Source organism: Vulpes lagopus, chromosome 13 (genome assembly GCF_018345385.1).
Source record: "Vulpes lagopus strain Blue_001 chromosome 13, ASM1834538v1, whole genome shotgun sequence".
Classification (NCBI taxonomy): Eukaryota; Metazoa; Chordata; class Mammalia; order Carnivora; family Canidae; genus Vulpes; species Vulpes lagopus.
This window is the reverse complement of record NC_054836.1, coordinates 26,200,070-26,223,371: the sequence shown is the minus strand read 5'-3', so window position 1 is coordinate 26,223,371 and position 23,302 is coordinate 26,200,070. Positions and strand designations below refer to the sequence as shown.

Here is a 23,302-nt window from a genome sequence, read left to right as displayed (position 1 = left end):
TGAACAGCAGAGGCAACAAAAGCAAAAATAAGTGAGCAGGACTACATCAAACTAGGATGTTTGTGCACAGCAGAAGGAACCATCAGCAGAATGAAAAGGTAACCTACAGAATGGGAGAGGGTATTTGCAAACCACAAATTTGATAAGAGGTTAATATCTAAGATATACAAGATAACCTGCTTTAAGAATCTTTCCCTTTTCCCTAAGACACAGTATTATCAGCCCATAACAGTGAGTCAGGGAGATGACCAATATCCAACCTCCAGGCAGATTTCCTAGGGAGGTGTGAGGTCTACGGTGGCAGATGTTTTTGAATCACCAGTATCATTCTTCTCAGCAGTTTTATTTAAAAAGAGTATAATGTATGCTTGGGGAAAGTATCCAAACCCAGTTTATATGCTGCCATAAATAAAAATGTGGATTTAGGCTTAGAAAAATGTCCAGGAAGAAATATGTCACCAGTAGGAAAAATAAAATACCACTGGAGAAATAATTCTTGATATTCTTATGACCAAAAACAATAGCAAGCAATTCTTTACCAAAGTGTATGGAGCTGTGTTCTGGAATGTACATAACATTTTCTAAAAAGTAAGCATTTAGTGCCATGGTGCTATGGCATCCAGTCCTCCATAGGTGTGTTTCTCAGAGGGTACTATGAGCATTACTTGCGTCAGAATCAGCTGAAGTGCTTGTTGAAAATACATATTCCTAGGTCGTTCCTAGATTCCAATCCAAATGTAGTGAATTGGAATTACTGGGGATGGTACCCAGGAGTCTCCTTCCTTAAAACAACCCTTGTCAAACACAAAACAAAACCTTGTCATCATCCGTCATCCCTACCATAAATTGTTGCATGGCCTGAAAATCAGAAAGCCACTGTTGGTAAGGTTAAGCATCGATTATAAAAGTCTTGATTTCTGTTCCACTACCTCAGAATCCAGTAACTTTGTCAAATTCCAGAAAGCTCTAAGGTTACATTGATGACATTTTCCAACAGGTGATGTTGTAACTCAGTCATGTTTGACCTTTTAGGTTTGTTTTTAAAAAATACATGCTAGACTTAAATAAAAATCCCAGAAATGTTACTGCTATTTTTCCAAGGAGGCTTAACATCTATTTTATGTGTCTTAAACCATGAGTAGGGTGAACATTAGTGGCCCTCACGTTATAGTCTAAAGGGAGACCCTGAAAGTGTCAAGAAACTCTGCTATTTAAATGTCAAACCAGACATTTAGTCCACACCTGCTGATTCAGCTGGCAGCTGCAGGAATGGGTAGGTTAACTGGAGGTGGAACAGAGTAGGGCAAGAATTGGAGGTACAGGAAGAAGAAACAGAGGGGATTTCTGTCCTTTGAAATGTATAGAGCACAGGACCCTGATCTTCTGAGTGAGCAGTATGAGAGAATAGAGTGATCACAGTTTAAGTCAAGAACAAGGAGAAACTGCAGTGACAACCCAGGGCTGGGCATTGATTGCTTTAATCAAATTCTTTGGGGTCATTTTTGGTTCTTATCTCTCTTGTTCTCAAGACTCACTTCTCAGGAGATTATACTTGCTTTCCCTTCAATATTTATCTGACCACTACATCTCCATTTTCACTCCCTAGTCTGGATCATGATCTCTTGCCTGAATTATTGCAATAGCTTCCTAATATATATCCCTGTGTCCCATGTCACTCTCACAATTGACTCTGCACACAGCAGCAGAGCACTTTTATATCTTAAAAGAACGATTGTGTTATTCTTCTGCTCAAAGCCCTGCTACAGTTCACTCCCAGTAAAAGTCAGTCTCTCTACCCTCTCTTGACTGCTGGATCCCATCTCTGACTCCTCTGCCTTTTGCTCCTTTCACTCCAGGTACATGGTTTCCTTTGCTGTCCTGGAATGCTTTATCCACAGACATTTGCTTGGCTAACTCCATCCCCTCCTTTCAGCCTTATCTCAAATATTTCTCTCTTGAAGAGGCTAAATGAGGGACACCTGGGTGGCTTAGCAGTTTAGTGCCTGCCTTCGGCCCAGGGCATGATTCTGGAGTCCTGGAATCGAGTCCACATCGGGCTCCCTGCATGGAGCCTGCTGTGTCTCTGCCTCTGTGTGTGTGTGTGTGTGTGTGTGTGTGTGTCATGAATAAATAAATAAAATCCAAAAAAAAAAGAAGGCTAGATGTGACCCTTCTATTTAAAATTGTATCCCACCTCCCACACACATACTCCTAGAGCCTTGCTCTTTTTTTCTTTATTTCAAAGCACTTTTTTTAAAAGATTTTATTTATTTCTTTGAGAGACACAGAAAAGAGGAATGGTGGGGAGGGGCAGAAGGAGAGGGAGAAGCAGACTCCCCACTGATCAGGGAGCCTGATGCTGGGCTCAATCCCAGGCCTCTGAGATCACGATCTGAGCTGAAGGCAGATACTTGCTTAACTGACTGACCCACCCAGGTGCCCCTCTTTTTTCATAGCACTTTTTGCTTATACCATACTGTGTCAGTTATTAGTTACTAAGCTTCTGGTTCATCTTATGTTTCCCCACTCCCTTTATGAGAATGCTAACTATAGGAAAGCAAAAACCTTTGTCTGTTTTGTTGTCTGCTTAATCCTAAGCACCCCAGGTATACAGTATATGTCTGGTATATAGTAGGTGCTCAATTAACATTTGTTGGGTGAATTAATTAAGCAAATATTCATGAGGTAGACCTGATCCTGACAAAGTATAGGGAGAAATTAAAGAATAACTATAGAGGACTAAATAGAGAATTTAGACTAGAATTAGCATCAGATCTGAGACAGGCAAAAATAACTAGATGGGCTAGAAAATCTGAGTGGGCCTGGAACCAAGTAACGCATTACCACAATGGTTCATTTGTAGTTTTGATGTTACGATTCAAAGCAACCCACAAATGGTGCTTTTGGCCATCCCTCCGTGTTCCAGGTTGTAGTTTATTTTTTGACTCCAAGATATTAGAGGAAAAAGCCATAAAACTTCTCCAAACGTTTTGGCAAGTTCCTCTTCTGCCCACACAATAATCAGGAAATAGGATTCTATACCTAGAATTCTATAAATGGAGATTTTGAGAAAATAATGGAAAATTTTAGGAAAAACAAAAAAGCTCATATTGGAGATACTTACATCTGTGTGCTTCTAAATAAGGTGTGGTCAGACAGTCACAGTGGCAGTAATCTGCTGTGGAGAAATTTCAATGAGTGCAAGTTTAGCATAGTTTCTTTTCCCCCCAGAACAGGGAAGAGTTGATAAAATAGATCCGTGTATTATGGTCACACACTGGACTACACTTAAGTCTTTATTCACAGATTATTTCTTTCTTCAGTATCCCATCAAGTTTGGTGTTACAGACTGAATTGTGTCCCTTTCCTTCCAAATCACATGTTGAAACCCTAATCCTCAATGTGACATTTTTTGGAGATAGGGCTTTTATTTTTATTTTTTTTAATTTTTATTTATTTATGATAGTCACAGAGAGAGAGAGAGAGAGGCAGAGACACAGGCAGAGGGAGAAGCAGGCTTCATGCACCGGGAGCCCGATGTGGGACTCGATCCCGGATCTCCAGGATCGCGCCCTGGGCCAGAGGCAGGTGCCAAACCGCTGCGCCACCCAGGGATCCCGGAGATAGGGCTTTTAAAGAAGTAATTAAGGTTAAACAAAGTCATAAGGGTGGGACCTAAAAAAAAAAAAAAAAAGAGTGGGACCTGACCCAAATAGAACTGATGTCCTTACAAGAAGAGAAAGATACACCAGGGATGTGTGTACACAAAGAAAGAGCCAGGTGAGGACACAGCAACAAGGTAGTTGTCTGCAATTCTTACCAGATTTCTACTGTGGCAATACTTTGATCTTAGACTTAAAGCCTCCAGAACTGTAAGAATATAAGTTTCTGCTATTTAAGCCACCTAGGTAGTGGTATTTTGTTACGACAGCCCTAGCTGACTAACACACTTGGTCATCAGAATAATATCTATAGCAAGTATGTGGAGTTAGTTGTAGATTTTGTTTGATTAGATATTTTGATTCTTTTTTATTACTCACTTTGAAACAACAGTTGCAGTTGTTTGAAATTCTAACTGCCAAGATTCTCTGCCATTATATTGTGGTAACATCCAAGTGCCAAACTGCTTCTTTTACTTTACACTATGCATTAATGTTATTTTCAAGTTAAGGACATTGTATATGGAAATTTGAGTCAATACTGATGTGTTATTGGAAAATTTCAGGGTAAGTTTTCCATAGACAGTGCTTCAACATGTCCTGTTTTTTTAAAGGGGGAGGGGAACCCAACTCCATATTTGCAGTGTTGCAACAGATGGTACATCCCTGTAGTAGGAGAGTGATGTCCTCATCAAGCTGTTGATACAGTTTGTGAAATTTAAATCTTCATACGATTGGTACTGCTGTGAAGATGGATATTTTGAACAGTCCCACATATTTTTAAAAATTCTTGTCTCATGTGAATCAGGGTCACTGAGAGAAATTATCTGACATATGTTTGTTTCTATAAATACTTAAAAAGATAACATCATTCTGTTTTATTTGAGTCAAGGCATGAGGATAGTTTTTTCTAGGCAATATGGCATTGTGAACATAGGCACATGGACCTCTCTTTATAAGTCCCTAAAATGACCAGTAGCATATACAAATAGAGAAAAAACTGCATCAATCCTTGAAACAAGAGGTGAGCTCATGTAGAAGCTAGACCCTTAAAGGAGTTTCTATTTGCTAAGATGATACTGATATAAAAATTGAAGGAACGGAGACATCAAAGCAAAAGAACAATGCCTATGACACTGAGTAGAGTTTCTGAAAGAAGCAGGTAGGGATGTTGACAGTGTTCTGCCTTGTACCCCAACCCAGCAGAGTAAAGGCTGGACACAAGAACAAGAATAGGCCCATCACTCAGTGCCCTCCTGACTCTGCTAACAGGTTTCAGACAGCAAACCACTTGTCGTGTGGTGAGTCCTTTACAGTGAAGGTTTTTCTCAGAAGTCTATCCATATCTTTTACAACACAGCTAGTGTTCATGTACTAGCTCCTTCCTCATCGTCAATCTCCTCAACATCCCTAATTGACAAGTTGAATCTAGAATGTACAACTGAGAAGTAAGAAAGAGGAATACTCACTTCTTATTTTAACCTGGACCTAAATATCCTTTATTGGAATATTTGGGGAGAATCTCATCTAAATTTATTAAATGAATCCACTGTAACTTCCACTTGACTAAAACCAAGTATACCTCTTGATTTACCTCTCAAAGAATAAACAATAAAAAAGTCAAGAGGCCTATGTAAAAGTATCACAATTCCAAATTCAGGGACTACTCCTAATAGCTCAGCTCTGAAGCAGCTTAATGTAAAAAGAAAATTGTTTAATGTTTTATCATCTCAGTCAAATGTTTTGATTTGCAATCTCAACACAAAGAAGAGAGTATCCAAGCAGCAAGCACAAGCAAAGAAGAAGCAAAATGTAAACAAGTAGGATGGCCTGGTGATGAAAATCAAGGCTATCGATTTATGAATTGCACAGAAGTAACAAGTCTGTGGGTACTGACATTAATTATGATGTAGAAAACAAACTCAAAAACTGCTATGTGGGCGTCTGAAACCTATACAGACAGTCCTTGACTTGGGATGGTTCAACCTAAAATTTTTTGACTTTATGGTAGTGTGAAAGTGATATAGATCCAGTAGAAAACATACTTGGAATTTAGAATTTTGATTTTTTTTTCAGGGCTGGCAATATGTGCTATGATATTTTTTCATGATGGTGGGCAGTAGCAGTAAGCTGCAGCTACTAGTCAGCTACATGATCATGAAGGTCAACAACCAGTATCCCTACAACCATTCTGTACCCAAACAACTATTCCATTTTTCACTTTTAGTATTCAATAAATTACATGAGATATTCAACACTTTATTATCTGTAGGGTAATGTAAATGTTCTGAAAGGCTAAGTAAGCTATGGTGTTTGGTAGGTTACATGTATTAAATGCATTCCTGACTTAATGACATTTTCAACTTACATTGGATTTATTGGGAACATAACACCATACATCAAGGAAGATCTGTGTAGTGCCTTGGGTTAATATAAGAAAAGATTAATCAAAAACAACAGCTCAATCTGCGTTAATCATAGCCAGAAAGGACTGGCAGGGAGCTTTGAAGCACATTAAATATTGAGAGCTAATTCTCAACCATTGTTTTAAATATAGTTACAAAATTGATTAAAGATTAAGTATTTATCTTAAAAACAATGCCCTATATTATTAAAAAGAACTTGATGGATTTTATGTCCCCATTTATCAGCCTTTAAAAGACAAAAGAAATTTCTGTGAATAATATGCAAGACCATCTTCAAAAAACTTTAAGCAATCACTGTTACATGTAGAACCTGGTTAATTTTCAGAATAAAGGCTTTCTTTATTAGCTTGACATCAATTCTTGAAAGTAAATTTATAGTGCCTCTAGGTGACATGTAAGTGGGTGTTGAGTAAATTATCAATAGAACCTTGGAATTAAAACTACTTTGGTTAAATATACATTAAGTTACTGCCACACATTTGTAATAATTAAGAGAGACAAGCAAAAAAATATCACTGTTGACACTGTCATTGGCCCTGCAGCACCTTTGGCATATGGTTCCTAATACAATGGTAGGGCTTTACACAAAAAAAGACATTTAATATTTCTTTTAACTGACTGAACAACAGAATAACAAAGAAAAGGAAAGTTCTTTGTAACTGATTTTTATTTTTAAGTCTTTGGCTTCTCTTTTGTCAGTTCCTATACGGAATTTAAGATTGAAATCCAATAGAATTTCTTTGTAATGGTGAATTAGCACTCAAATAAGCTTGGTAAAAGAAACAATGCTATTTCAAGAAAAAGGTGGGTTTTCAGGGAAGACAATGGACAATAAAAGCAACATCAGGAGGTTTTGAATGCCTAAAATGCTCAGCTGTTTTGCTAAATGGATGAATGAATTATTCAACTATTGCATTTTTTCAACCTTTGAACCCTAATATATTTTTTGAACGACTGCAGAAAAGGCATATTATTTTACAAATGGGTCTGAAAAATAGACTGAATATGAAGATCTATGACTTAAAATATTTTGAGAATCTGAATGCATATTTCCATGGTGAAAAACAGTTAAAAATACACATGTGGCATATTTTTTGACATTAGAACAAAAATTATTTAGTTTTCGAAAATTTGATGTTAAAAATGGATGAGAATCTCAACTGTTTCTTATTAAAATACTGAGGACTCATTTTCCATATGAATATTCCCACTTCCTTCTGTCACCCCTCACAACAATAACCAAATAGGCTGTTTTAAGAACGTATGTGTTCTAGTTAAGCCACTCTTCATATTATAGACTTCTGGAAGTTGAGATAAGAAATGGGGAAGAATATGGCTTCTGCTAATCATCATAACAGTACAGGAGAGTGGCTAAAAGCATCGTCTCTGAAATCTAATGCTAGCGGCTACTAATTAGCTGTGTGATCATAGGCAAGTTACTTAACCTTTCTGTTCCTCAGTTTCCCCATCTTCAAATTCTGGATACGATTGTACCTACATCAGAAGATTGCTGTAAGGATTAAAAAATTAATTTGGTAAATTCAATAGAAGTATCCGTTCTTATTCATATAAGTGCAGAACATTTTGTTTTAATAGTAATTTAATTGGACAGCATGTTCTTGATAGAAATTTAGTTTTCATTCCCACCTGACACACAAAAGTCAAAATAATTTTCATTAATGGACTACCAGGGTTGAAATTGTATTACCTTAACAGCGTCATTATATTATTACATTAAGATGACACATACCATATTAGTAATCTCCATTAACTATATTTTTAATTCATTATGATCTATTTCAAATGTATTTGTGTGTGTCTGTATTTATATAGATATGTTACATATTATTGAAACTCCTTCATGGATCCTTCCAAGATCACAGGAGTAGTAGTTAGAAATACACACTGAGGAAGCCAAACTGCCTGGATATAAACCCCAAATCTATAGTTTTCTAACTTAGTGATGTTGGGAAAGTTATTTAATCTCTCCTCTCCATACTTAGTTTCCCCATTTGGGGCATAATTATTGCCTCTCTCCAAATGGGCATGATTGAAATAGCTACCACCATGGGGTTTTGTGAGAATTAAATAAATTAGTATTTGTTAAGTACTTACAATACTGCAACATTGCTTAGCACATAGTAAATACCAATAAACAATTTTATGAAATAAATACATCCCACTCTATCCACAAGTGGAATTCCTATTCTAATTTTATGTTTAATATTCTTTGTTTTTCTATATATGTTGACTTGTCTGTGCTCTTTAACCAAAGACCATCAGGAACACACCTGTATTTGAACAAGTTGGGTTTATTACTAATTGAGCAAGGGAGAACCAATACTATGGGCAGCCATGGCATCTTGTAAGAGTGTCAGGAAGTACTTAACAGGATCTAGGTTTCAACTAAGTGATTTTTAGGAGAATTTAAACAAGTGGACTTTGCTCTGGATTGAATGCTATAAGGAAGCAAGAATAATTCTATGATAGGATATCTTGATAAATCATATTTGGAAGGAGGAAAGCCTGGAGAGAGGTTAAAGCTATAATCAACAATTTTTTTTTTTTTTTTAAGAAGCAGTGCTCACTCATTGTCTGGGAGAGGGGAATGTTTGATATTGTTTATGGTTCTCATAGTGACCTTGTTTTTACTTAAATAAAGTAGTCTTATTTTTTGTCTTACACCATCATTGTCTAGGATTACCTTATCTTATTTGATGATGTTCTGCAAAATTTTTATGTCCAACAGAACACCATGGCAAAGTTCTGGGTGCCAGGTCAGCTCCTAAAAAAATAAAGGCCTAGTTGAAAGTATCAAGCCAATTCCTAGACAATAGTGGACATTCTCCTCTTTCCCAGACTTATGTATTTATCCCAAAACATGATGATATGGCTTATTTCTTGTAACTTTATATGGATGGTATCATTTAGTATATGTTCTTCCTAAACTTGCTTCCTTCACTCTTTTGATATGTTTGTTATTTTAATCATATTGATGATTGTGCTAGTTCATTTATTTCCACTTCTGCATAGTATTATGTAGTATGGACAAGGATAATTTAATATTCCTTCCCTTTTTGTTGGACACTTGAATTGTTTCTGGATATCGATAATTATAAACAATGTTTCAATGATAACTCTTATCAATATCTATTGAGGTAAATGTCTAATAGCTTTTCCAGGATATATACCTGGTAGTATGCATATCTTCAACTGTAGTTTAGAATTCCAAGTTATTTTCCAAAATGGTTAAAACAAATTAGATTTCTTCCAACAGTGTTTAACTGTTCTAACTGCTTTACATCTTCTCTAGCACTTGATGTTATCAAACTTTTAAATTTTTGACAAATTAGTGAATATAAAATGTTATTACAGATTTTATTTTTCTATTCAGTCTAATAGCTTTTGGCTTTTACTGGTTAAAAGTTTAGTGTTTTGCAGTCATTTCTTCCATCTTATTTTATTCTCTTTGTTCCACTTTTTCTGTGTCTTGTTTTGTTTTTCCTTTCTTGGCTCCCTTTGAATTTATTGCAATATTTTTATTGTTATTACATAGCTTCCCTAGGTTTGGAAATTATATATATAAAGAGATTATATATATAATATATATAATATATAAGATTATATATATGTGACATATATATATGTATATATATATAATATGAGGGAGGACATAGGGCTAAATCCATATATATATATGTATATATAATATGTCCTCCCATATTATATATATATATATATATATAATCTTTATATATATAAAGAGGTTACTTTAAAATATCAAGGTAAAGACTCAAGTAAATGTAGCCTAAAATTAATATATTTACCTTCCTAAGGGCTTTCAACTAGGTCACCTCTGATTACCCTTCATCAGCTAATATGTTATGTAGTGTTGTACTTTATTTTTTTAAAGATTTTTAAAAATTTTATTTATTCATGAGAAACACACAGAGAGGCAGAGACATAGGCAGAGGGAGAAGCAGACTCCCGGAGGGGAGCCTGATGCAGGACTCGATCTCAGGACCCCAGGATCATGACCTGAGCCAAAGGCAGGTGCTCAACCACTGAGCCACCCAGACATCCCTTGTATTTTAGTTCTATCTTGTGATTTATAACTCCCTTATTAGTTTTCTGTTGCTACCATAACAACTTACCACAAACTTAACACCTTATCTTATAGTTCTGTAGATCACAAGCCTGACATGGGTCTCTCCAGGCCAAAGTTGAGGGCTTAGGAGAGCTGCATTCCTTTCTGGAGGCTGTAGGGGAAGATCTGTTTCCTTGTTCATCTCAGATTGTTGGCAGAATTTAGTTCCTTGCAGTTGGAGTATCAGGATCTCCATTTCCTTCCTGGTTGTCTATCTGAGAACTGTTCATAGCTGCTAGAGGCCCCCCATTTTCCTTGCTTCTCCTCCAACTTCCTTCAAAGTCATCAGTGGCAAATCAGGCACCTCTCTTGCTTTGAATCCTTTCTCTTTCTTCCGCCTCATCTTTCTGACCATCTGGGAAAAGGTATCTGCTTTTCAGGACTCATATGGTTAGATTGGGCCTGCCTAGATAAATCTGAATGATTTCGACATCTCAGGGTTTAAAACCTGAATCACATCTACATCCTTTTCTCCATTAAGATAATATACTCATGTAGTGCCTGCCTTTGGCACAGATCATGATCCCAGGGTTCTGGGATCCAGCCCTGCATCAGGCTCCCAGCTCATCAGGAAGCCTGCTTCTCCCTTTCTTCCCTGCTCATGCTCTCTCACTATCTCTGTCTCTCTCTCTCTCTCTCTCTCTCTCAAATAAACAAAGTATTTTCTTAAAAAAATAATATATTCACAAATTCCAAAGATTAAGGCATAAAATCTTTGAGGAACCATTATTTTACTTATCACACTTCCCTCTTTAATCATTATAATCAAGCTTTACATTCAGCATTTACTTTTACTCACATGTAATATTTTCTTTGACTACCATCCCATCTGGCATTGTAGACCTTATTTCTGTATTCACGTTCCTTTTCAGGAGAAATAAGTCCTTTGGAAATTTCCATATTGATGATCTATTATAGATAAATTTTCATTTCTGTCTGAAAATGCCTGCCTTTGTCCCTGATAATTAAAGAACTCTAGATATGCAATTCTACATCTCCCATCAGGCCATTAAAACTGAAAGTTATATAACCTAGGATCAATAATGCCCCTACAAGAGAGGGCAGCTTTAGGGCTCTAGTACCATATCAAGGTTCATGCTGTGGATTTGGAGAATCTTTTGAGGATTTTCCTTTCTTGTAATCCCAGTTGTAAAATTGAAAGGTTTATTTTTAAAAAAGATCTTATTTATTTATTCGTGAGAGACACATGGGGCGGGGGAGGGTGGCTGGGCAGAGACATAGACAGAGAGAGAAGTAGGCTCCATGCAGGGAGCCCAATGTGGGACTCGATCCCAGATCTCCAGGATCATGCCCTGAGCTGAAGGCAGTGCTAAACTGCTGAGCCACCAGGGCTGCCTGAAAGGTTTTACTTTTAAAATAACACATAGGCTCCTGCTTCCAGGAAGATAGAGGACATGTCAGTTTTCCTAATGCTCTTGCTAAATTGAAAAAAATATATATCCTGATAATACATGACAAACAAACCATAAGACAACTCTGAAAGTTGGAGAGAAGAAGGAAGGCAAGCTAGAGATCTTAAGGCCCAAGAAACAAAGCCATAAGTTCCCTTGGTTATCTTTCTGCCTCTCATATCTCAGACTTGGTGTGAAAGAAGCCAGAATCCAGAAACACTGGCAGGTGCAGATTTTTTTAAAAGCCCTAACAAATGCCTGCTCAGGCAATGTTATAATTTGCTCCTAATGCAATATAAAGATTGAAATCTATTCTGTATCTAGAAAAAAAAAAACAAAAACAAAACTAAACTCCTAAAGGAAAAAAGACACAAATTGGTAGAGTGTATTAAAAAATATGACATGTTCTACAAGAAACTCATCTCAGCTATAACAATATACCCAGACTGAAAACAAAAAAATGGAATACAAGACATCATGAAAATATTATCCAAAAAAAAGCAGGAGTGGTATGTTAATATCAGATAAATCAGACATGAAAGCAAAAAATATAGAAACTGAGAAGAACATTATGTTATCAAAGGAGTCAATCCACCAAGAAGACAAATCCTAAATGTGTATGTACTAAACAATATATCATAAAATATGTGAATAAAAACTGATAAAAGGAGAAATACACAAATTCACAATTAAAGTCAGAGATGAAAACATTTTACCCCCAACACTTAATAGAACAACTAGGCAGAGAATCAGCAAGGATTTAGAAGAACTGAACAACACCATCTCATTCAACAGAATCTGCTAGGCCTTTATAGAACAGTCCATCCAAAAAGAACAGAATCCACCTTCCTTTCAAGTGTCTATAGAACATATACCAAGATAGACCATATTCTTATTCATAAAACAAACCTCAACAAATTTAAAAGAATTTAAATCATACAGAGCATGTCCTTTGAGCACAATTGGAATCAAATTAGAATTCTGTTACCAAAAGATAACAGTAGAATCTTCAAACACTTAGAGAATAAAGGACACACTTTTATATAATCCATGTGTGAAAAAGGAATTCTCAAGGAAAATCAAAATACTTTGAATGAAAATGAAAATGTATCAAAAATCTGTGTGACATAGCTAAAGCAGTGCTGAGATAGAAGTTCCTAACACTAAATACATCAGGAAAGAAGATAAGACAGAAATCAATATAATCTGAGCTCCCAGTTCAAGAACCAAGGAAAAAGAGAGCAAAAGAAGAAGAAAGCCACAGAAGGAAGGAAATAATAAAAAATAAGAAGACAGGAATCAATGAAATTGAAAACAAAACAATAGAGAAAATCAATGAAACAAAGAGCTGATTCTTTGAACAGAGCATTAAAATTGAAGCTTCTAGCAAGGCTGATAGAGTAAAAAGAGAAAAGACACCAATCACCATCATCAGGGGAATGTCAATTTAACAGGAGGTGTATTACTGTAGACCTTACAGCCAGCCAGCAAAAGAATAACAAAGGAACACCACGACTTTGTACACATAAATTTGACAATGTAGACTAAAAGAAAATAATTGAAAAATCAAAGTGGAAAATCTAAAATATATTATTTTTATCAAGAAAATAGGAAAAGAGGGGGCAAATACAGTAAAACAAAAATGTTTTTGTATTTTTAGGGGCCTCATGTGTTTTTGGCTTGTTTAATTAGGTCCAGAAAAGTTTGGACATTTTTTTATGACCTCATGAAGAATACAAATGATTGTATACCCTTAAAATCATATGCAAACAATGATATGTCACCTTTATTTTCAAGAGATCAACAATAATATTTTTTAAATTAATAGAAGTTCTTTGAAACTTATACTGGATGAATAATTTCTTAAGTGATAAAAATATACAAAATAATTACTGTACCATTCTAAAAAATTCAAATCTCAATATTTGAGAATATGGGATCAGCAGTAAGCACTGAGTTATATAATACAGAACTACAAGAATTATATCTCATAGATTAAACTAGAATCTAGTAAATTCTCCTGAGACTATCCTTTGCTTAATTTATTGAATCACACTGATTCCAAATAATTCCTGGGCAAATATAGAATTGACTTAGTTATTGAGGAGCTCAGCTTGTATCTGTGATTTTACATTAATCAATATATATATTCTACTTACAAAAAAGACTAAAATAAAAATCACCAAAGGAATAGAATCATATACAACAAATATATATATTCAAATATGTATTTATTTTTTTATATAAAGACATCTATAAAATTGAGGTTAATTTTCAATGACTATTATTCAGTATAGACTTGATTAGCTTAGCAGAAGATCTGAAGAGTATTTTGTTTCAGGCAATACTTTCTCAAGCCTTTATTCATCATGTTTTTCTCTTAATAGCTCAAGAAGATTCTAATGACTAATTATTCTGTTTGATTTATTCAAAATACACCAAAAGCTAAAATTAAGCTTATTTTTAAAAATGACCAGGTATAAGAAACAATGTGTTAGCCTGATAAAACCTGTTTTCCCTTCTCAAGTTTTCAACCTTACAATTGCATGGTCAAAGTAGGCTTTGCAAAAAAATAGACTTCCCTTCCTAGTGACATAATTTCCAAATCAATGTAATAACACTAAATTTTAAAGTCACTTTTAGTCTATTGAAGGAAAAAAATAGTGGGTGCCTGGATGGCTCAGTTGGTTAAGCATCTGCCTTTGGCTCAGGTCTGGATCTCGGGGTCCAGGGATCCAGCCCCACATTGGGCTCCCTGCTTGGTAGGGAGTCTGTTTCTCCCTCTACCCCTCACCCCGCTTGTGCTCTCTCTCTCTCTCTCTCTCTCAAATAAATAGTATTTTAAAAAAAGAAAAATTGGAACTTTTCAGGTAATTATATACACAGTTGCTAATTTAAATTGCAGTGTGAAAGACTCCACAAGTGAAGAAATTACTTATGTTAATTTGTAGTTATAGGAGTTTTTCTGAATATTGTAGCCTTATATTAGTCAAGATTCGCCAAAGAAACAGATCAATGGGATATATGTATAGATATATGAGGAGATGTATTATAGGAATTGGCTCACAGAATTATGGGAAGATGGTCACTGCTGTAATTCTGGTTTTCCAAAACCAGGAACTCATCTCCAAGAACAGGGGAAGATGGATTCCACGACTCGAAAAAGATTTTACCCTTCGTCCACTTTTTGTTTTCTACCTGTGTTCTCAATGGATAGGATAATGCCCCACCTGCACTCGTGAGGGCTGTCTTCTTTACTCAATCTACTGATTCCAATGCTAATCTCTTCCAGAACATCCTCACAGATACACCTTAAAACAATTTGGTTTTATCAGTTATGTGGGCATCCCTCAGCCCAGACAAGTTGACACATAAAATTAACCATCACAAGACTCTTAAGCCTGTACAGATATTAATTTTTTCATTTTATGTGAAATATGTATCATTGACATTGTTATTTTTTATATTTAAAGAAATGAAGCATTTATTTCTGTATTTTCTGTCATTAGTGTGTGAAATGCTTTCACCATTGAAAGCAACAAAATTAATCCTTCTTGGCTGTGACTGATGTTATGATGCACAGTAGCAACAATTCTGATAAACTTAAGTGAAAATGCTCATGATGCTCCATACTAAGTGGAGTAGGAGTACCCATTTATTTTCACTGCAGTGGGAGGTGGGGGAAAGGCGAGGAGTGAAAAAGTTTAAGATATGCACTCCTAGAAGAAAAAAAAATCTGTAGAATGTTTTTCAGAGCTAAAAAACTATTTTAGAAAGAGGAGTTAATAGCCTTCAGGTAGCATTTATGATTGTGTGTGTGTGCACATGCAGGAAGTTGAGGGATGCACAATACCTACAGTTTGCCTTAGGGCTTAAACTATAAATAAATATATTTAGTACTTTTATTTAAAAGTTAGGATAATATAGCTTAAAATATCTTAATTTCTCTATGAGCTTCTAAATGTAACCCACGTGATTGCAATTGATAGTTTTTTACATAAAGAGAATGAGAATTATCTAAGACCTCTGTTGTTTCAGTCCACTATTCCACAAGGGTGGGCATTCCAAATTATCAGATAGAAACAGCAACTAGCTTTAATTAAAGGGAATGTCAAAGACATTTACTCCTTAAAATCTTTACAACAATAGCAACTATAGCTTTATATTATATAATATACCGCTAAACTTGGTTTTCTTCTGCTTTCCGTAAAGCTTCAAATATCTTTCTTTCTTAAGTCATTTTTAGCCACTATGGACACATCTTGACATTAAGTGTCAAAGTGTGTCCCATACAAAGTAGCCAAACTTCAAACATCAAAATAGAAGGGAAGCAAGGACAAGCACTATTTATTCACAGTTCATTGGTCAACATATGAAAAGACATGGACAATTTTGAATTAGTTGCCTTAGCAATTCTAAGATTTGGATCACATATGCAGATAATGTATTCTACAGAAGTTCTGGAAGGTATCTTGTGAGTCACATAGCTGGTGTAGAGAGAGAAACCCCATTGGTGGAATGGGGTCTTCATTATGTCCACTGATTATCCTTTTGTGGACCAAAAGGGAAGGAAGATTGCTCCACCAGAAGCCACCCAGTGGAGACTTTTTCCATATATACCTGTAGGCCCTCTCCCACTGTGTTCAGTCCTCTGAAACAGATTCCATTTATTTAGAATCTAAATATAGAATTTTAGAGATAAAATTGACCTTAAAGATTATTTTACCGATTGAGAAAGTTAGTCTCGACATTATTAACCACTGGGCTAATAAGAGATGAAGCTGGTGATCAAACAATCTCCAAGACTTCTAGTCCAGTTTCCTTGAACTACACTATGCTGCTTTTTTCCCTATCCCTTCTTTTTTTTTCTCTAGGATGAATGTCTTGGTGGCACTTTCCCTTCTTTATACACACAGAACAATCATATTGTTAACCATAACTATTTAATTCTTAAGGAATCTCTGTATTTTTATCCAAACAGCCTCAAAACCAGTGGACTTGAAATCATGCACTGGCCCTGTCCCTAATACTACACAGCTGTGCCACATTCCCTGTCCTATTGAATGTGAGGTTTCACCTTGGTCAGCTTGGGGACCTTGTACTTATGAAAACTGTAATGACCAGCAAGGCAAAAAAGGTATGTGCTATTAATATGATGTGCTTAAAACTCCCATCGGTTGAGTCAAACATGAATTATTTTATAATGCTCCTCTGTGCTACTTGTGCTTATTCATCTATGATATTTTCCAGAATGGCCAATGAGTATCGATTGCAAAAGATGAATAAACCTACTCTAATGTTAGTACCAGAACATTAAAACTGAAGTTAATTATCTAAATCTTTGTCCCCTTTTCTGTAAAAAGGATATGATATCTGCTACCAAAGTTTTCTCTAAAGATTCAATGAGATCATAAACATAAAGCACTTAATTCGGTGCCTGATCCATAGCTAGTCCTCAATAAACAGAACTCCTTATTACTGTGAAGGTAAGAAAGGGAAAAAAAATTTCTATTGCTCTTTTGAAGTAAATGATATATCTAAGAGGAGTAGAATAAATGCAGTGGTTTCTTATGAGCACGATGGGGTAATTTTCACATGATCTAGTAATTAAAAACATTTTATTTTCTTTCAAAGACAGTATTCTAGTGATTCTAATATGTTCCCATAACAGTAAACAGACATTAATTTTGCTGGAAATTCTAATATGTTCACATAGCAATAAGCAGACTTATTAATTTTGGTATACACTGTCCAGAAGGGCAACACTTAGGTACTATTAAAGCACAGAGCATGGCTCTGAACACTCCTCATTAGAGTCCAGATGCTTTATATCATCACTAGTTCCTATTTCCAGGGCATCTAAAATCAACTAAGGCTCAAAGAGACGATTTATCTGGGACCATCCAACTTCTCAGAGGTTTCTTTTCAAATTTAATTATGAGATAGTGTTGAAAAATTCAAGGTAATAGCACTTTGTCTGGTCATGAATATTTCTAAATAGCTTGAGATTTCATTGTTTCTTTGAATATTTTATAACTACAGACTTTCCAAATCAACCAAAATCATTTTCTTGGTGTGTGTGTATATGTGTATGTGTGTCTTTCTCTTTGTCTCTCTGCTTCTGCCTCTCTACCTCTCTCCAGTCCTATGAAGTAGTTAAGAGATATATGACTTTTCTTGCCTTCCCTCCTTGGTCATTCTGTTCATTCAATCATTTATTCATTTAATGAATGATTAATGAGTTCACATTAAGCAAGAGTTTGGGGATATATTAGTGATTAAAGCAGATATGACTTCTACCCTCTACTCATCCAACTTTCCCTCGAGTTTTCATTCAGCCCTCTGAAATGTTCAACCTATGTCAATAACAATAAATGTGTCCTTCCCCAATAATTCAGGTTTCAAACTGAGGAAGCGGCGCATTACCAATGAGCCCACTGGAGGCTCCGGGGGCACTGGGAACTGCCCTCACTTACTGGAAGCCATTCCCTGTGAAGAGCCATCCTGCTATGAATGGAAAGCAGTGAGGCTTGGAGACTGTGAACCAGACAATGGAAAAGAGTGTGGCCCAGGCAGTCAAGTTCAGGAGGTTGTATGCATCAACAGTGATGGTGAGTCAGGCAGGTGCATCTACCCTGCTGTTAATCAATATCTGTTTAACCCTAGAGAAATGCCATTGCTTATGTTAAAGTCTCATGTCCCTTCATAACGGGCTTTAGTTATAGCCACAGGAATAGTTACTTCTTCCTTTCTTTCTTCTTCCCTCTTTCTTTCCTTCCCTCCCTTCTTCCCTTCTCTCTTTCCTTTCTTCTCTTTCTTTCCTTCATTCTTTCTTTTTCTTTTTTTCTTTACCCCCTTTTTGTCAATCTCTCTCTCTCTCTCTCTCACTCTCTCTCTCCCTTTTCAGTGGTGGCAATGAGGAGGTTCTTTGGGAATTCACAGGATATTTTTTTATTTGAAAGCAGGTAACATAGAATAAGAATTAAATCATCATAAAGACAATACAGTACTAAATTGCCATTTAAAAATAGCATAGAGAGGTTAGTCAGTTGAGCATCCAACTCTTGATCTCAGCTTAGGTCTTGATCTCAGGGTCATGAGTTTAAGCCCTGTGTTAGACTCCCTGCTGGGCATGGAGCCTACTTAAAAGAAAAAAAAATAGCATTGAAAAATAATATTTTCTAAGCAACATTTTAATTTGCCATAGATATTTAAATTAAGAAGGATTGTAAGAATTGGTTGACTTGTATTGAGAAGCCTTTATTTCCTGCCCTGATATTTTGTCTTAGGGAATAATTTAAGTTCTAGACTCCCAAGCCACATGACCTATTGTGGCCTAGATTCCTGAATCAACCTCTGACTTCTGAGGTCTCCCCTCTAGGAATGTCATAGAGCTACTGAGATGGTGATTTTCCACAAGTTTCCTTTCCTGCACCATAAGAATTACCCCAGACTTTCACAACTCGTTTTTGTTTGATAAAATATCCTGTCTTGTTGTTACCCTGATGTAAGATGTTTACATTTCTTTCCATGAATGCTGTTACTATTTTGGGGAGATCCCCTTACTCTTCAGTAATCTCTGAGTCACACTTAGGAAACATAGAACTCAAGACATAGTTTAAAACCTTTGACTAAGAGCATCTCTAAGGATCTTTTCAACTCTCAAATGCTATGACTTTGCACATCAGAGCAGCATGAGCACCAAGCCCCAGGGTCCCATGATTTGACAGTTTATGCTGTTTACAGCATATGCAGAAACATTCTGGTGCCCCCTCAGGGGCAGTGGAACATCTGGTAACCGTCATAATTCCTTCCATCCTATTTTCTTCCAGCAAGCAGAATTGTTTTCTCCTGTGACTCAGTCACTGTTCAGTAGAGAAAGATACTCTCTGGGATAAGACACTGACAGACACTGCTAGTAGTGAGAAATTAGCCTTTCGACTTTGAAACATACAGTGTTGTCTTTGTACAGGGACCAACATCATCATGCAGGGCAGCATTAGGTAAAATCCAAACCAGCACTTGAGGTTGAAAAGTGAAAAGGGGGATTATTGTTCCAGATATTTTGTGGTGAATTTAATGTATTCTGGGTTTTTTTTTCTAGATTTTTCTGCTTTTCATAGATATAATTACCTATGATACAGCCTCTCTTTAGCTTTTACCCAGTTCGACACTAAAGGGAAAGAAAAGAAGGAGATTGACATCTAATGGGGAAAAGAAGCAAAAGAATTACATTCCGTTGCATTTATACATCTACATCAAATCTTTATTTGGATTAGATGCCAGTCTATATTATTTTCTTTCTAAGTTGCTCTGAAAATAATGAGTCATATTTATTTCAGCATCACTAACTCCCTTGCTGATACTTTTTATTATTTTTTTCCTAAATTCAAATAATTTATCCTTCTATAGACCTTGGAAGGAACTGGGATCCCACACATTGTATAAGGTGTATTTGAGTGAACTAAGGTGAATAAAAAACAGTAAGATGAAAAGTTCATTGTGCATGGAACTTCTCCCTAAATATTGTTAAATGAAAAATCAAATCTTACTTATTGCAATCATCTTCCTGGATGTTTGTATAAATCCAGTATATTTTAAATATATCAGAGAAGCTGGCTATCTTAAAAATATCAATGGTTAATTTTTATTTTGTCACGTAAAAAATATTTTGTAACACAAGTAATCACCCCCTAAATTATCTTATGGAACTTTAAAACACTCAAAAGCAGGCAGGAGAATGAGTTATGTATGTCTAGTTATCTTAAAAAGTAATATATATTATAACTGAAAAAGCACATTGGTAACTCACAGTATATATAAGCTGGTTTCACTTTGCCTATCTCCCAGAAAGAATGAATTAAGGAAAAGAAGTGTGTTATTCACTCATTAAAAACAATGATTGTAGTGATTTACTTCCTGACATGGAAAAAGATGAAATACATATGCTATTAATATACTATTAATTAATATAAATTAATATACTATTGATTTGAAAAAGGGCTGTGAAACATTATGCACAATATTGATGATTTCATGTTTATAAGAGAAAGTTTATATTAGCATGTGTAACGTATGTAGTACATTACCTAGCAAAAGGTCTGAAAGGCATTTATATTGTCAAAATACAATGTGGAATTATAAAAAAAAAAGTGTTATTGATATTCAATTTGTTATTATTGTCCTTTATCAAGATATCTCTTTCATCATTAAATTTTACTTCCTGACATGAATTTGTTGTGGTGCAATTTCATATTTTAATGGAGGGGTATAAAATCAGGAAAATTCTTTGTTATTGTAAATCCTAGAATTTTATATAGCTGAAACCTAATTGTGCTGATAGAATAGAGCAAAAGCTGGAGACTTGTAAATACTACTCCAGTATTATCATGTGGTCACCTGGTAAGTGTTTAGCAGCTGCACCAAATGTTGTTTTGTAATTAAATCGAACCCAGGGAATTAAAGTTGATTAGTTGTACAGACTCTACCCCTAGGCCTGGCTGCAGCTATAGATTTTGTTTTATAATTAAGTTAAAGCTCAACTAGGGAAATGAAAAATTAGAGACTGTGAATGTTAGCAAATAATAAAAAGGATTTTTTTTTCTCCCACATTCCTCACAAATTTCACAACTTTGTTAATGACCTCAAAGCATTTAAAGTCTCTTTCTCTCTCTTTTTTCCCCTCAATGTATCCTTTGCCCAGGCTTCCAAAGATCATTAGGATTTGCTGCTGATTATTGTTCATTTTTCTAGTTGTCTTCCAAGAAGCAGGATTGGGGAAGAGTTTTGGGAACATTCAGGGAAGAATGTTATATAGATTCTCTGACAGAGGGTATAAACAGAAATGTGAAATGAAAAAGAACTCAGAAGACAATTAGACTCTACGGAAAGAGAGAAACACTTGATGTATAGCAGAAAAAAATATCACTCATAATTTAAAGATTATCAGGGAAGAATTTCCTGATCTCTGAACACAAATACAGGAACTATTCCAAAGTTCTGGTGATGACATTTGGGGTCGGGAGCGGGGAGAGATCCTAGAGTTTGTCGGATTTTGGTTTTTCTTAAAACCCTATTTCCATTTTTGTGTAATTTGTGTGTTTTATTTAAAGGTATAAATTTGGTGGAGCAAGAGTACTTTTGGTACTCTTGGTTTGTACAATAGCATACTGGTTGGTGAGAGATAGAACAAAGGGAAACTTTCAGGTTGAAAGTGGAAAAGAAAATCCATTGTCTTGGATTGGATTTTGGAAAATCCAAAATCTATTGATTATTTAAGAAGACTGTAAACCAAATATTGTTTCCACATTTCCCTCCCCACTGTTGAAAAAAGAAATGATGCCATCTGTTTCTCATTACTATGTGCTCTATTTCAGATATGAGAATTTCAAAGCCATAGTTTTGTATTTTGTTATTGGTATTATTTTGTAAAGCAGTGAACTTTAACAGTTTCAAAATGCCTACAACTCCTATGCTGCATTTCTTACTCTTCCGCACAGCAGTAAAAGTTAACATATAACCAATGACATTGACATGTATGACTCACACTCATACTTGACACAGATTTTTATGAAAACAAAAAACAATATTTCTGTGGAAGTAAATCAATACAATTCATTAGTACATAGCTCCTAAAGGTACAGTAGAAAAAGCAGTGATCAGCCAGGGCCCTCAAAGTCTATTAGGGCTATTCTTTTAAAAAAAAAAAAAAGAAAGAAAAGAATAAAAGATTTTATTTATTTATTCATGAGAGACAGAGAGAGAGAGAGAGGTGGAGACACAGGCAGAGGGAGAAGCAGGCTCCATGCAGGGAGCCCAATGTGGGATCCTGGGATCACACCCTGAACCAAAGACAGATACTCAACCACTAAGCCACCCAGGCTTCCCTAATAGGCTATTCTTGAAGACCCATGGATCTTGCTCAAACTTATTCCTCTTCTATTGGATAAAGCGTGTCAAAATTTAAATAAATGAAAATGCCATTATTATATAGATAACCTGTGATCACTCTAATTTATTTGTTAAAACCAGCTGACTTTAAATGTTATTAACAACAGATGTTTTCCCTACACCCAAAATTTGACTGTAACATACAATTATATCATGTCATCATCGGTTAAAAGCTATTGGAATATTAAGTATGTCTGCCAACAAATGCCTCATGTACAAATAAAAGTACTACATCAATAATATTAGATATTTACAGGTCATATATAAATGAATATAAAATATAGAGGCATATGTATATATTCATTATATGCAAATATTTTTCCAGTTTACCCTATGAGATGCTAGATCTACTTTTGCAAAGAATGTTCTAGATCCCCCAGTGTCAGAATCTCCTTAAGTCTGCTATTAAATTAGATTCCTAAGTCTTCTCTACAGACTCAATGAACTCAAAAGGAATTTCCTCCAAAAGGGAGGCACATGTTTAGCCTAAATCACATCGTACAAATACTTTAAGCATTGTGATCAACACTTCTCATTTAGAGAATGGTGGAGGCCTCCAGAAATTGAAGTTCTTAGATGTAAGCCAAGGATAAACCTAGTTAACAAGACTGTTTAGGGAAAACACTCTTGGGCCTGCTATGTTAACTGTTTTGCACAGGGAAACAGCAAAGTTGCAGACTTAATCTGATTAGGGGAGATACTCTGAAA

At 35.5% G+C, this 23,302-nt stretch overlaps 1 protein-coding gene across 4 annotated transcripts in view; it reads left to right on the top strand.

The window, feature by feature from the left end:
- The window catches only part of THSD7A (thrombospondin type 1 domain containing 7A), a 423,880-nt gene that overhangs the window by 244,837 nt on the left and 155,741 nt on the right, over positions 1 to 23,302 (top strand). For all 4 annotated transcript variants that reach the window (XM_041727876.1, XM_041727875.1, XM_041727874.1 and 1 more), the window contains 2 exons: positions 16,626 to 16,781; positions 18,043 to 18,255. In XM_041727876.1, the coding sequence (XP_041583810.1) occupies positions 16,626 to 16,781; positions 18,043 to 18,255 (369 nt within the window). The remainder of the gene's footprint in view (positions 1 to 16,625; positions 16,782 to 18,042; positions 18,256 to 23,302) is intronic.